General features: G+C 43.0%; 1 protein-coding gene across 2 annotated transcripts in view; it reads right to left on the bottom strand.

Moving 5' to 3' along the window:
- The window catches only part of AP3B1 (adaptor related protein complex 3 subunit beta 1), a 1,831,130-nt gene that overhangs the window by 1,194,485 nt on the left and 620,464 nt on the right, over nt 1-16,181 (bottom strand). For both annotated transcript variants that reach the window (XM_078675217.1, XM_078675216.1), the window contains exon 8: nt 13,917-14,072. In XM_078675217.1, the coding sequence (XP_078531343.1) occupies nt 13,917-14,072 (156 nt within the window). The remainder of the gene's footprint in view (nt 1-13,916; nt 14,073-16,181) is intronic.

Below are 16,181 nucleotides of genomic sequence, written 5' to 3'. Positions count from 1 at the left end.
TGTAAGCACAATTTTCCTTGTGAAGAAAAAAGACAAAGGTTGGCGCCCAGTAATAAATCTCAGACACTTGAATTCCTTCCTCGTATACAGGCATTTCAAGATGGAAGGTATCCATCTTTTGAGAGATATTCTTCAAAAGAAAGATTGGCTCATCAAGCTAGACCTGAAAGACGCTTACTTTACTGTCCCTATGGATACCGACTCCCAAAAATATCTGAGGTTTTTATGGAAAGGCGTAACCTACCAGTTTCGATGCCTTCCTTTCGGCCTTTCTTCGGCTCCTTGGTGTTTCACCAAGATTCTAAGACCGGTCGTTGCATCTCTAAGGAGAAGAGGAGTTTGTTTGATTATATATCTGGACGATATTCTATTGATGTCCCAGAGTCAAGAAGAACTTCTTCTCCACATGAGGTGGACTGTAGACCTCCTGGAGTCCTTAGGCTTCATTATCAATGTAGAAAAATCCGTCATGACTCCTTCTCAAGATCTAGAATTTCTAGGTTTTCAAGTGAACACGTCCTTAGCCCAACTCCAACTTCCCTCGAAGAAACTGACAAAAATAAAGAAGGAAGTCTCTTATGTTTTATCGAAAGATTTGGTCAGCTTGAGGGAACTAGCAAGAATAGTGGGTCTCTTATCATCATCTATCCAAGCGATCTCTCCAGGACCGCTTCACTACAGAGCCCTTCAGAGGTTGAAATCCGCGGGCCTGAAGAAAGGCCTATGGTATTCAGACCACATCCCCTTATCTCCAGAGGCTCGGGACGACCTCCTTTGGTGGCGGAACAACCTAGACAGTTGGAACGGGAAAGCCATATTTGGGAACATGCCGGACCATATTTTGGAATCCGATGCGAGCAATTTCGGCTGGGGTGCCAGATTGGGAGATTTGGAAACTGGTGGGAAGTGGTCCCAAGAGGAACTATTTCTACACATAAACTGTTTAGAGATGATGGCGAGTCTGAATGCTCTTATGAGTTTCAAATCAATTTTGATGAACAGCGTAGTCTTGATCAAATTAGACAACTTCACAGCCGTCTCCTACATCAATCGTTTAGGAGGAGCGAAGTCTGTTCTTCTAGCAGATCTGGGCAAGAAAATTTGGTATTTCTGCTGGGACCAGAAAATTACACTGAGAGCAGAATTCCTTCCGGGCCACCTAAATACCAGGGCGGATTGGAACTCAAGGTTCCTCAGAGACGCAAGCGATTGGAAGTTGAATCCTCTGATTTTCAAGAAAATTCAAGACCTATGGGGTCCTTTCGAAGTAGACCTATTTGCCAGCAGACTCTCCTTCCAAATAGATCGCTACTTCAGCTGGAGACCAGACCCATTTGCCTCGGCAGTGGACGCTCTTCTCCAACCGTGGAGCAATCTCAGTTGTTATGCCTTCCCTCCTTTCGCTCTAATCCAGAGAGTCCTACTGAAGGTTCGTTCAGAACAGTCCCGAATTGTCCTAGTTACTCCCTTTTGGAACTCCCAGGTCTGGTTTCCGAGTGTGATGGAATTGACCATGGAAATTCCCCGTTTTATCCCAGGGAACTTGGATCTCCTTCTGGGTCTAGAAGGAGGCTTTCATCCTCTTCTCTTAGAAGGAAACATGAACCTTCTTGTTTGGAAGATTTCAGGGGTTCTACAAGATACTCAGGCCTTTCAGGGCAAGCTAAGAACCTTTTGGATGAATCATGGTCTCCCGGAACGAGGAGAAGATATACCAGTGCTTGGGAAAGATGGTGTGGTTGGTGCATGGAACGGAATTTGGATCCCGTGGAAGCACCTGTAGTGGATGTTGCTAATTTTTTAGCGGACCTTTTTAACTCAAACCTTTGTTATAGAACAGTTAACTGCTATAGGTCGGCAATTTCTGCAGGTCACTCCTTACTGAACGACTTTTCTATTGGTACCGATCCTTTGATTCGTAGAGTAATGAAAGGTATAAGACTTAAACGTCCTCCTAGGCCCAAATATAGTTCCTTGTGGAACGTTAATGTTATTTTTGACCTTTTTTCATCTTGGCCGGACAATTGTTTCCTTACAAGAAAACAATTGTCAATTAAACTAGCTACTTTACTTTGTTTAATCTCCTTCAGGAGAGTATCTGATGTTAAGGCTTTAGAAATTTGTAACAGGTTTTACTCTCCTGATGGAGTATTATTCGAGATTCGGAAAAGAACCAAGACCATGTCTGAAAACATATTTTACCCTTATTTTTTAGATTCTCCAAAACTGTGTGTTGTAAATTGCATGAAAGCGTATGATCAGAAAATGAGTATTTTTAGACCTTGTAATGAAAATCAATTGTTGATTTCTTTTATCAAACCTTATAAGGCGGTCTCTTCCGCGACAATTGCCAGGTGGGTAAGAACTGTCATGTTTGAAGCTGGAGTAGATTTATCGAAATTCGGCGCACACTCCTCTCGTGGCGCTATGGCAAGCAAGGTATTCTGGGGTGGGGGATCCCTTTCTGATATCCTGAAAGCAGCAGATTGGTCTAATGCATCAACTTTTGTTAAATTTTACCTTAAACCTGTCGAACATGTGAGTAATGTTGCTTTAAGAAGCTTTGAACTTGCATAATGTAGCCTCCGGTCTTGTAATGAAATGTCGATTCTCCAATTAGCATGCAGAGAGAATCTTGATTTCATTAAAGACAACGGAGGCTGACATTATCCCTCCCACCACTCCCTGGTGGATGTTTTACTTACTGTATTCTTAAAATTTGTTTAATATGTCTTTGCATTTGATCTTTCTTCCTTCCGGAACAAGTGTTACTCCTTGTGTCTTTTCCTTTTCAGATTCGGCTTCTTTATAAACCTTTTAATTGGACGTTGGAAGATTTTGAGTCTCAAGTCCTTTCCTTCGCAGCTCTAAGAGGATGTTTGCTGGTTGCTAGGACACTTGTCTATGTTCTGTAGAATGTTTTATTTATGATGTAATGGTTACACTTTAAAGGGCTGCATATCTTGAGCAGTAATAAAAGTTATTGCATAATGTCAGCCTCCGTTGTCTTTAATGAAATCAAGATTCTCTCTGCATGCTAATTGGAGAATCGACATTACAGCCACCAAGACTCCGAGCCCTACAGCTTTTTGAGGATGGAGTTCATCCCACTGACCCAGAGGGCTTTTGGAACATCACTGACTGACCACACAGCACACCACCCCTATACACTCTCCTTGGCCGAGGCATTCTACCTCCCGCCGCTTTGCTTGCTGAGGACAACCCCGCTCTTGCCCCACATGCTGTTAGAGACAGTATCTGGTGTAGTCGGTACAGCGCCCCCCCGGCGGTGTGACATGCCTCGGAAATAGTAGTAAAACATCATAAATTCCCCCCGCCCGCCGCAAAAGAACCTCCCCCATTATCCTCTCCCTACTTTCCACTCCTCCCAATTAGTTGTTTCTTCTGTTTATTTGTTCATGGTACGTAGCTAATAGGTGCAAGAATGCTATAGTGATGCAGTAAAGCATGCTTAATAGAGAAAGAGTTCTAAAACGCTGGCATGTGGCCTGTGGCCTCGTGCCAGAGAGGCTCTGCTCTTGCCACTGGACAATTGGAACCCCAAGATACCAGTCATAGGGACTTTTGCACCCGACAGTGCCCTTTGCTAAGGATGGGGTTGACTGTAATATATAATTATGTTTTGCCTGCTTTATTAGGCCTTCTATGCTAGCATTGCTTGTGAAGACATGTGGACTATAGAGTCTCGATCTAATTCTCTCAGTATAGCCTTGAAACATCTGCATATTGCCGTACTGCCTTATGTTTTTCTATAAATGCTAATAAAAACGTCTTGAAATAAAAAAAATTAAAAAACAAATGTGATTGTGGTCACCCTGTTCCTCAATAAGAAATTGCTTTATGTAATCTTAGGCACTCATTGTAAACGCATCAGCTCAGACAAGTTAACAATGTTACACAACCCTCAAGTGTAAACTATACGTTTCTTTGGTACTCTCTCCATGTGTGACATGCAATTTTCAGTTAACACTGTATACAACATCATCCGCTACAAGTGAGTTGAAAATAATGCTTGAGGTCACCAGCTTTTCTGTGCGATTATGCCATGCAGGCGTCACTTCTATATCTGTTGTTAATAAGGCATGCTATTTTGTTCTCAAAAAGTTTGGCATTCAAGCCCCATTTCATTCATAAGGACCCTCATTCGCAAGGTAAATTTTTTCTCTAAAAAACTGAATCGTTCCATCCCTTTTGATCTGTTGCCCCCGTCCTCTCTGACCTGGAAAATACTCTATTGCATGATTCAACTAAATATCGCTCTCTTTTGAATCCTTGCCTGGTGAACATCCTTGAACTTGCAGATAAAATGGCAACCCCTATGATCTGTGGATTTTGCTTCTGATCCTTCAGACTGAGATAAGGCTATCACATACCTCTCTCATTAGAAAGCCAACCAGTAACCATATGTTTTATCTCATTTAGACTTCTCAAACATCTTCCTCATTATCAATATGGTTGAGGCAAATGTGGAACCAGCTTTCTTCTATACTGGGACAGAATTCCATGCTGGATCCAGCACATGCTTATTTGTGTGCAGCTCAAAGTACAGAGTCCATCTTAAGAGTTACCCTTGATTACATTAGGCTTTAAAAAGCTGTGCCTGTTCTCTTGGATCTGTTGGCACCCATAAACACGGTCTCTTCTCCTACATTGTTCAAACATCTCTCAGACATTGGGGTGGGAGGGCTTGCTGGCCCATCATTTTCAAGCAGTTGCTATTCCTCATTGCTGATCGTAGTTTCACATAATTTGACTATTCATGTTCCTCATATCTAAGCCCAATATTATTCAATATTTATATTATGCCTGTGGCATCTTTCATTAACCCTACAATATCCAATTTATGCTGATAATTGGCTTTTAACAGTTCAATAGCTACTTGAAATCGAATTATGAGGAAACATAAATCCTCATGGTGGGAGGTTATACTTCTCAGGTTGGTAGCACTCCGATCCGGGCAACCCCCGCTTCAGTTTCCCAGTCTTTAAGATGGGGATTATTTTATAATCTAATCTGTACCAAGTGGCCAATGTTGTCTTAGCCTGTGATTCAGAATTTTGAGTAACGGTATTCTACCATTACTACGCGGTCATTAATTCGTATTACCATTATTACACATATTTTAGTTAGCAGATGCCATTACTTAGCATGCATTTACTACGCATGTTCCATTACTTAGCATGCACTTACTACGCATAATGGAGTTACGGTGCAAATTAAAGTTTTGGGGTACAGGGGTATTTTGAGATGTCAGGGTGGGTTAGGGTGTAGGGGGTATTTTTAGGGTTCAGGGTGCCTTTAAGGTTTTGGGGTGCTGGGGTATTGTTGGGGTTCAGGATGCGTTTAGGTTTTGGTGTGCTTGGGTCAATTTTAAGGGTCGGGGTTGGTTAGGGTTTTGAGCTGTGGTGGGTAATTTTAGGGCTCCTCCGTGTACATATAACATAGAGTTGCTTAGACTAAGAGGTAATATTGATAAATTGTTTATGAACTTAACAGCTTAAAACATGATCTTTTTATACTTGTTACTCAATCGAGTTTTTTGTTGTTTATTATCAGCATAGCTCAATGAAATTGAAATACCTGAGCATCTTGCAAATACGTGTGGAATCATTTTGAAATGCATCAATTTTAAACACAGGTATGATGAACGTGGGGCTTCAAAAGTCCAACAGAAAGTGCATCCTAATGTCTAAAAAGTGATGGAAAAAACTAGATATAGCCCCTAAAGGGATATTGTCTCAGACATAATGTTAAGTCAGTCATAGGATCTTGAATCCGAGTTTTACCATGCAAGAAATCTGTCTGGTGTTCGAACTAAGTGGTCTGGTATATGCAGTTTTGTATAATGATAGGCAGTGGTAAAATTAGAAAAAATGATGAACTTGTAAAAAGAGAAATACTAAAACGCTTTTATTTATTTTTAGAAATAATGGAGTCAAATGTTTTAAGGTCCTGAAGAAGGTGTGAAAAAAGAAAAAGCACCGAAACGCTGCGTCGACTGTTTTCTGATTAACTTTGACTTTTTTATTAGATTGTACAACCATGTTTAGTGGTTTTTTATTTTTTAATTTGTGATAAATGTGTTAGATTGTAACCCAATTGGGAGGTAAATAAACCCTTATGATCATTTTTTATCGAAAAACTTTTTCTGTTTGGTATATGCGAGTGCGTTTTTAAGTTTATTGAGTTGTAGTATAGTGCTCCACCTAGTAGGTATATCTGCCACCTATATATAATGGTATAAGAACATCATCCCTCCTAAACCAGACCACTTCCACAAGTACCAAAACCAGCAAACTGCTGTCTTGATAGATAGGGATTTTGAAATGTTTTGACTGTTCTAACCCCTCTCCCTGTGAAAAATATCAGGGGTACCTCCTTTTTGTTTTGCGGGTAATTTTAGGGTTCAGGGTGACTATAGGTTTTGGGGAACAGGTGTATTTCTAAGGGTCAGGGTTTTGGGGTATTTTTGAGGTTCGGGGTGCATTTAAGGTTTTGAGGAGCTGGGGTATTTTTGGGGTTCAGGGTAGGTTTAGGCCTTGGGATGTAGGGGGAATTTTGTGTGTCAGGGTGGGTTAGGGTTTTGGGGTGTGGGGGTAAGTTTAGGGTTCAGGGCGTGTTTAAGGTTTTGAGGTGCTGGGGTATTTTTGGGGTTCAAGCTGCATTTAGGTTTTGGGATGCTGGGGTAATTTTAGGTGTCAGGGTGGTGTAGGGGAAATTTTTGGGGTTCAGGGCGCATTTAAGGTTTTGGGGTATTTTGGGGATTCAGGGTGGGTTTAGGTTTTGAGGTGTAGGGGTAATTTAAGGGTTCAGGGTGCGCTTAAGGTTTTGGGGAGCTGTGGTATTTTTAGGGTTCAGAGTGTGTAGGTTTTGGGGTGCTGGGGTAATTTTAGGTGTCAGGGTAGGTTAGGGTTTTGCGGTGCATTGGGTATCATGGGGTATTTCGAGGGTTCAGAGTGCGTAAGGTTTTTGTGGTGCTGGGGTATTTTTGGGGTTCAGGATGCGTTTAGGTTTTAGTGTGCTTGGGTCAATTTTAGGGGTTGGGGTTTGTTAGGGTTTTGAGCTGTGGGGGGTAATTTTAGGGTTCAGGGTGCCTATAGGTTTTGGGGTACAGGTGTATTTTTAGGGGTCAGGGTTGGCTAGTGTTTTGGGGTGCATGAGGTATTTAGAGGGTTCAGGGTACATTTAGGTTTTTGGGATGCTGGGGTAATTTTAGGTGTCAGGGTGGGTTAGGATTTTGGGGTGTAGGGGTAATTTTAGGGTTCAGGGTGCGTGCCAGGGGATAGGTTACTATTACAATTATTTTTTTGTTTTAAAGTACCAATAACGTGTTGTAACGGTATGCATAATTTACTGAAAAGTAAAAGCATTTTTAATGTATTTGTATATATTTGCAAAGTAAAAGCATTCGCACTAAAATCATGCGTAGTAAAGGTATTTGTGAAGTAAAAACTTTGAAGTAAATACCTGCGGAGAAACAGTATGCAAAATAATATCATATATTCAATGCAGCATAAACTAATAACAAGGCGGCCTGAGTTCTGCTTGGCATAATTTCTTTATGGTGTTTGTGTGAGAGGGTGTGTGTGAGCGCCAGTGATTGTCCCTCAGCACATAATCTGCTTAAAAGGTAACATGCCAATGGAGGTTCCTCATTGATAAACTAAATTAACATGTACATGTTTTGCTTTTGATCTTCCTCCAGAGTCATTTACTAACTATTGTCTATATGACCTGGGACCCCTTAATGCATTATAGATGACCCACAGTGGATGGTTCATGCCATGGGTAATCGTAATCAATTTAATCAATAGGTGCTGTTGAGCTTCTATCTTTGCCCTGTCCATTCTTGCTCCTTGTGATAACCCTATCTGAATTTAGACCCCAAAGCCGTCTACAGAGACTTCCCACTGTGGTTTTGGGACGCACTCACCCCATAGGTACTAGCCTCCTGTGTGATTTTATGACCTCAACAAAAAGGAATTTTCTACTTAAACCAAGAGAGTGCCTGTTACTTAGGGAAACAGTGCTTGATATTATAGACTACAATATTAGTCCCTGCTCCTCAAGGACATCTATTTGCGCCGTCAACAAAAAATTTCTATTTGAATTTTCATTATTTATGAGTAGTTTGCCTGAAATACAGTATGTTTCTAATGGTTTCAGATACATGTTTAATTGTTGACCTATGAAAATGTTCATATCCCACATAATTTCTAGCTTGTAATCATTTCCAGGTAATTACATTTCCTGAGACAGAAAAACATATAGGTAATTTTTGCCAATGGGAATTCTGTGGAATGTGAAAGACTAACTGGGCAAGGGCAGGAGGAAGGGGTGAGGCATTTGGGAAAGTACTCTCGCCTGCAAAGAGATGATGACTAGCGAGATGTGCTTGTTGTTTAATTTTTTCTAAATGAGATATGACTTTGTATGTTTTGGAGTGAATTTGGCTCTGTCGGGTGGAACGTTTGTAAATTTACTCTAAAGTGTATGTGGGATTGAGGGACGTGGCTACACAAGATCGAAGCAAACACAAGTTGATGATGGATGGAGCGCTGAAACTTTTCAGACATTCACCTGCAGTTACAGATCTGGGTTGAATCGATCATCGTTTTTTAGCTCACTTCGCTACCCCAGCTCAGACCCAGCTATATGCAAATCAGTATGACCCCGTTCCTCAAGATAACAGTCCAACCCGAACTGCCAAGCCAGGTCTTCCCTGGACCAGAAACAAGCCTCCTGGGACGGGGTTTGGGGTAATACCCCTCATCAGCCAGGCTAGTTTGAATCCAGTGGGAAAGTGAGCAAGAGACCCACGTCTGGGCATACCCTGCCAACTTATGGTGAACAAAGCAAACAAACGATGATGGACGGAGCGCTGACATTTTTCAGACATTCACCCCCAGTCACAGATCTGGGTTGAATCCAACTTTATTCTTTAGTTCACTTCGCTACCCCAGTTCAGATCCAGCTATATGCAAATGAACCTTGAACCTATTCTTCATTGGAACAGTCCAGCCCGCACTGTCAAGCCAGGTCTTACCTGCACCAGAAACAAGCATCCTGGGACCAGTTTCAGGTTAACACTCCTCAGCGATGCGCCCTTGACTGGCTTCCCACCAGGCCCATCCCATCCAACATAATCCTGCCATCCAATCTTCCCAGATTTTGACCCTCTGCTGTGGGAAAGCTGCTGACGATCCAGGGGGCCGCTCCGTTTGATCCGTGGGGACCCTGGACAAAAAAGGGCAGTTTAGCACTGAGGCGGAGACATGGCTGTGCGGCCTGTAGGCGGGCATGCCGCGCCTAGGATGATGCGGCTGTTCAGATATGCATGCCCGATCACAATACACAGTGAGATGTTGGAGAATATGAGTGGTCCACCTTTGTATTTATCTTGCTCTCCCTGCTTCCTAGCTGTGCTGAGAGAGACACTACAGGAGTGCTGTCCCACGTGGAGAGGGCGCTCTGTGGGTCAGGGGCGTCCCTCCAATGCATGCCTGCCTGTGGGGAATGTTTTCAGCCAGCGGCCCGTATGCTTCCAAGAAAGCACCTGGATGGCCTCAGGGAGCTGCTTAAGGGGCCCATGCAGAGGTGTAGCCGGCAGAGGACAGATCACCCAAATGCTGGACGCTTTGTGAGGCGGACGCTTTGTGAGGCGGTAAAGAGGGGACATGAACATTTACTGTGGGTGAACCTGTTGCCCCACACTCCTGCTTGGTCCCCTGGCTGGTTGCAGAGTCCTCAGGGAGAGTGAGGGTGGCTAACGGGGGCTCCTCGTGGCCTGCAACTAGGCCCGGCCAGCTGAAGGCATAGTGGCATGCACTTTGGTGTGGTGCTTCGGGACTGGTGAGTTTGCGGCGTAGGCAGGCGGCTTCAACGTGGTGATGGGCCCGGGCCCCCATCTGTATTTGGCCACCATAAAAGTGGGTACTTATGCTGCAGAGATGTTTGTGAGACAGGGGCCTCCACTGGACTGGAGGGCCCTAATTGAAGTCACAGGTGGGCTCCGGTGGGGACACCATCTGTTTGTCAAAGCTGGGCCTGATGCTGGACAGTGGTGCTCCCTGGTCCTGATGGAGAGGTCCAGGAAAGGGGCCGATTGCCTAGATGGAGTGCAGAGGGTGCAGCCCAGAGGAGACCTTTTGGACCCCCGCAGGGGAACACTATGGAGCAATATGCTACCCCGACTCCTGGCCCCTAAAGACAAACAAGACATGGGATTTCCCACGGTGACACGGTGCGGGCATCATCCCCGGAGGAGCCCTCCCGAGCACACATCCTAGTGGCCATCCAGGGATCCCGCGTTGCGTTGGAGGGGAAGATAGAGGGCGTGTTCATCGAAGAAAACCTCCTTCATGCAGACCTGCAAACAGAATCGGACAAACTTCGCACCACAGAGGAGGTTTATTGTTGAACTCCAGTCAGAGGTGACAGCGCTAAAAACACAAATGGCCACTCTTGCATCAAAGACAGGGACCCTTGAGGTGAGGGCCAAAGACGCAGAGAGGAGGTCGGGTTGGAACAATGTTTGCCAGCTGGGGTTCCCCAAGGGAGCAGAGGGGGTGTAACGGATCGGTTTGTGGAGACCTGGATCCGTGATACATTGAAGCCCACCAGCCTGTCTCCATTCTTCGCAGATGAGAGGGCCCACCGGGCACTGACTGTCACCTGAGACCTGGGTCACACCGCGAGGTATTATAGCATGAATACTTAGTTGCAGGGACCGAGACTGTCCACTTCGGGCCTCCAATGAAACTGATAATGACCACTAGGATAATCATGAAATCTCTATCTTTCCAGACTGCATCTACAAAGTGCATCTACAAAGTGCAGCTTCACAGTAAATCCTTCCTGGAGGCAAAGAGTAAACTGAAGGCCATAGATCTCCGATATATGCTCTTGTATCCCACCAGACAGAGTAATTTTGGAACCTCAAGGGTGGTTCTAGTGACGTATGAGTAGTACAGCCCCCATGCCCTCTGCATGTGTCTCAAGAATGGAATTTTCCAAAGGCAATCGCCTGCCACCGTTCTGTCCATGAATAGTGAATGTTTCTCAGATTCATTGCGGCTCCATTCCACTAAACAGTAAAGCTGTGCAACTTGGTATTAATGTAGGAGATTAGAGACCCCAGAACCTCCTCTTGGGTCGAGCAGTAACTTTGTTCACAACTCATGGAAGTTCTCCCCCCACCCAAACAAAGAGCTTGAGTTCCCCTTGCAAGGACTGAAGCTTGCCCAAAGGGATAGAGGAACAGGACCCTCAACAGAACGGTCATCTTTAATGCTGCCCCCTTTCCGGGCCAAGAAAGACAATAATGCCTTCATAGGGCCAAATCCCTCTGTACCTGCTGAAGCAAAGTTTAGTAATTGATAGCTGTAGTCGCTTTTACCGTCGGAGTTATCTGAACCCCCAGGTAACGGGGTCGAGGTGGCTGACCACAGAAAGGGGGTATTGGACAGCTAGTAGAATCGGCGTAGCCAACGACACAGAGAGGTTAAGGTCTAGTGACTTTTGGAGATTAATAGAAAGCCTGCAGCCTCCCCAAAATCGTCACGCTACGCCAGAAAGGCACCAGTGCCCTCAGCAGGTCATCAAGTGCAACTATCACGTCGTCGGCATAGGGACTGACAATGTGTTCCTCCCCACTGAAGCGTACCCCAGTAATATTCGGATTGTCACACAACCTCTGGGCCATGGGATCCATGTAGAGAGCAAAAAGCGATCCATGTAGAGAGCAAAAAGCGATCCATGTAGACAGCAAAAAGCAGGGGCGACAACGGACACCCCACTTCATCCCTCGGCCAATAGGAAAGGGGGCTGAGGTAAGACCATTGACCCGTACCATCGCTTGTGGCCATCCATAGTTGCTAATGACAAGTGCAAAACCTCTTCCCGAAGCCAAAGTGTCGAAGAATCAAAGGCCAGGAGCATAATTGGAAACGCTTAGCCTTGTCAAACAGGTGAATGATCGTCTTAATATTGTCACTGAATTAATGATGGGGGACGAACCCAGCCTGATCAGGGTACACAAACCTGGGCATATATGGGCCTAGCTACACTGCAAGGATGCTAGTAAAAAGTTTAACATCCACGTTAAGAAGGGATTTGGGGCAGTATGATTCACATTGACTCCTGTCTTTCCCTAATATGGTGGGTTCCTTCTCATGTCCTTATCAGTCTTTTTAAGTCTGTTTCCTATTTTCTTTACATACAATTGACAATATGAATAAAGGTAGGTTCAGTTGCATCCAGACTATTTTCTGGATGGATCCGGGGTGGTTATGAAAATGGTCCATTAGTATTAGCCCGATTTAATTGTTTAAAAGCCAGGAATCTCCTTGTAGTGATCTGTTTCATAGTACTGTATTCAACATGTTTAAATATCCTCAATCTCATAACGGGATTCACGTAGTCTTTCCTCGTTTTAATCACCTCTCCGTGAAAAAAAATATTATGATGGTGTTTTATGTCAATTGCTCCCTCTCTAATCTGTTGATCAATGTTTTCAGCAGTGTCAATACAAGCTTCCTCCACCAGCACTTTAAAAGCTTGTCTAACTTATCCCTGCTTACTCACTCGTCCATTATATAATTCTTCTTTATGACTTCAATAGTATACTGTGTTTAGTGATACTTCTGGTGTTAATTCCCATGTGGCTCAGGTACACAATTATAGTATAGATTGCTTGCACTTGTGAATTTAACGAATAATTTTTGTGTTGCTTTTCTGTATCCAGTAATTAACAATCCTTTACTAGTAGGAAAAACGTAGTTGCCTTCACTAATGGTCTTGTTTATTGTGTTTACCTATGTAGTGCCGTACAAGTAACCTTCCCACAGAACCAAAGACACTTGTTTCCAAAGCTTTCACCACAATCCTCTATAAAACATCCTGCAGCATCATTAGTCTCATAGGCATTGATCAAACCATCCTGCTATTCAGTGATGACACTCACATCATGCACCTATCAGAGTTCAATCTGCATATAACTAGTATATAAAGAGTATTATGATGAAAATCTAGCCACTTCCTAGTGAGTTCAAATACTCTTCTCTAAGCAAGTGCATTTCTTGGTGGAAAGCAATATGTATCTGTCTTCTTTTCTGATCTGACCCAGTTCTACATCGCATTTAGCGCCCAGTCACTCTGCTTATATTAGACAGATGTTTATAAGCAGACTATATTAGTGTCTACATGTGGTACTTATCTAGTAGTCCATCGCCCTCTACCCTCCTCTGAACCTTTCCTTTCTTAACTTACCTTGTCAACAAAAACCCAAATTTTTAATTTGTCTCTGACAGCTGCTTTTGTGTGCGCATCTACCGTTGAGATAACTGGCAACCAATCAAAAGCACAGCTGAGCTTCCAACCACCCCTGGACTGTAGTAGAGTATGTGCTAGTAAACATTTTCCATCCGATAAACCTAAAATAATCATCATGACACTCCTTCAGATCTCACCTTTCCAAAAACTCTATAGTTCGTAGTCCACCCCTAGAATGCAGGCTGAGCCACTTCTCACCCCTTTTACGGACTAAACTCTGGGGCAGACTTTTGCCATGCTCTCACCCTACATTTATCTGTGGACTCTTTCAGCCTACATATCTCACTGATCCAGTATCTTTATATATATATGAGAGTCCACTTATGTTAGTATTCATCTCGCTAATCACCACGATCACCTGAAACGTTGAGGGGCTAAAAGAGAATAATGGATGAACACCTCAATTAAAATTGTCCTATCCCGAAAGAGGTCCCTTTGGTAGAGAATTACTTAAAATAAAACTGCTGAAGTTTTCCTTCTAGAATGTTCGTGATAAAAAACTACACATAATATCATAGCATAAATCCAACAAAAAAGGTTTCAAAACAAAATAGAAATGTTACCGCAGCATTTCTGCTCTGCAGTAGGGGTTTTGTATTTCGCAGAAGTAGTCTGTGGTCAGGATCCATGACATAAGGCTTATCAACATTATCTGTTTCTTTCTCTTCTCCATCTGATGTGTAAAAATTGTTTTCATTAATGTCCCCCTGAAAGTCGCCCTGCAAACAAATGAACAGCACAAATTAACTAACTGTAGAAAAAATACTTACAACATACAGCACATTAGCATTTGATGACGGAGCAAAATATAAATCTTACATTTGGTTTCTTGGATGCTCCAAAAAGTCTACCACGTTCAGTTGGTAATCACATCCCAAAATGCACATTAAAAGCTGCTGTGCAAACGTAAAAATTGCTATGTACCTCATGTATCAAGATAATGGTTGCCAAAAAATGTTTGAAATTTCAGACAAATATCTAATTTTGTGAAACGACTTTTGTGGTAATATAAAAGCTTGCAAAATTCCATATCAGAGTGGGTCATGGCCCAACCTACCTAATAAATATTCATTAGTCAGGCTGTAAATTGCAACTAGCTCCAATTGGCCATAATCACAAGGAAGGTGGCCAGCAAGGGTCAGCTAACCACCATCTTTGTGATTGCTTATAAAAATGTTTTTTTTTTCTTCAAGCAGCCTAATTCCCTTTAACGAAACAGGACTGTCTTGTTTTTTTATGTTGTCATTGTCCGGTGCGAGGTGACAGTGGTCCCCATGCCATTGTCTACTCCCCAACAACAAACGTGTACCTCAATTCACAAAGGTGATCGGGTTCAAAGGACTCCATTGCCCTTTTCTGAAAATTTCCCACTACCACTTGCAGTCTGAACAGAATTCAGGTCACAAACGACTAATAGATCCTGTACTGAATTACACTTTTGGAAGGGACACCCATAACATTCCCCTTCCAAATTATGATTTGTTATGCAATTGCATTCCCCTTTTAGGAATCGGTGAGATTTTATTGATTCCTAAAATGGGTTTTGTACATGGGAAGTAACATTTTTGCAGTCACAAAATTCGAAACAGTGCTTGAGGCCACAAAAACGTTAAGTACATCTGGTCTTCTATTCTTTTTAATAAAAACTGTTGACTATTTAATGGCAAATTAAAACTATGCACATAAATTAAAGGGGAGTCTGGTACTGGGGTCAACTGAACTTAAAGAAGGAGGTGCTCTGTGAAGCTAATTTTTGGTTTCACTTCTATGACCTTACTTACTACTTCTGGAGTGGACTTACATGGCTCCTTGACAAAAGTCAAAAGAAAATATTCAGTGATGGGGAACCATTTGCTGTTACGGGTGAGGCAATGAAGGAACCTTGTGGAAATTGAACAGATTTCTTGTCTGCAGTGAGAACAAAAATGTTGCTCATCTCTCCTGATGGCAAAGCCTGCTGTGCACTGAAGACTCTAGACTATTGGAAAGGTAGCAGTTCTAATAACAAGCACACAGAAGTGCTGGTGTCAGCAACTGAAGGAGCATAGGGGTATAGACCGGCAAGGGTTAAGTTGCGACACGGCAGCAGAACGGTGAGCCAAACAGGGGTCTCGCTAGGAGAGGTTACTTCTCTGAGCTCAGAGCATGGCACTGAATTATCTCTTCAAAATCACAGGCAATCCAACAAGAGTAGGGTACTGCACATGAACCATCTCTGGAACAAAAATACTTCAGGAAATTGAGAGCTCTCAAGTCGGCACTGTAGAGCAAAATCAGTACTATATTCATAGAATTAAACTTGCTCAGGGCAGACTAGAGAAAAGTGGCAGCAGATGTGGCAAAAAAGAAAAAAGGACAAAGTGGAACACACGAAAATGAATGTGCTAGAACTGCAAAATAAGATAAAGACAGTCTCAGAGTTCCACCGCTTACAGTAAACCAGGAAGACAATGCAAAAGAGAGATCAAGGAAGAATTGCCTCAGATTTCAGGGATTCTCAAGCACTTAGCTGGCCCATCAGAGCAGCTGTTACTGGATGCATGAATTCAACAGGCTTTACATGTTCCAGAATACTTTTAGATGTTCAGGAAGTTATTCGATAGAATGGGCTCCACTGTGCAGCACCAAGAGTCATCATCGAAAGCCTATTTAATTATACATAATATTATAATTTGTTACAAAGTAGGGGATCTTAAGTATGAAGAACAAGCAACCCTGATCTTACAAGATTACACACAAAAGGTTTGATAACTCTGAAAACTGACCAAAGCTGTGAAAGAAAAACTACAAGCTCTGAACATGAAATACAAGTTAGCACACCCTTTCAA

This window comes from Lissotriton helveticus, chromosome 2_1 (assembly GCF_964261635.1).
Source record: "Lissotriton helveticus chromosome 2_1, aLisHel1.1, whole genome shotgun sequence".
NCBI classification, from domain to species: domain Eukaryota; kingdom Metazoa; phylum Chordata; class Amphibia; order Caudata; family Salamandridae; genus Lissotriton; species Lissotriton helveticus.
This window is presented reverse-complemented; position numbering and strand designations above follow the sequence as displayed.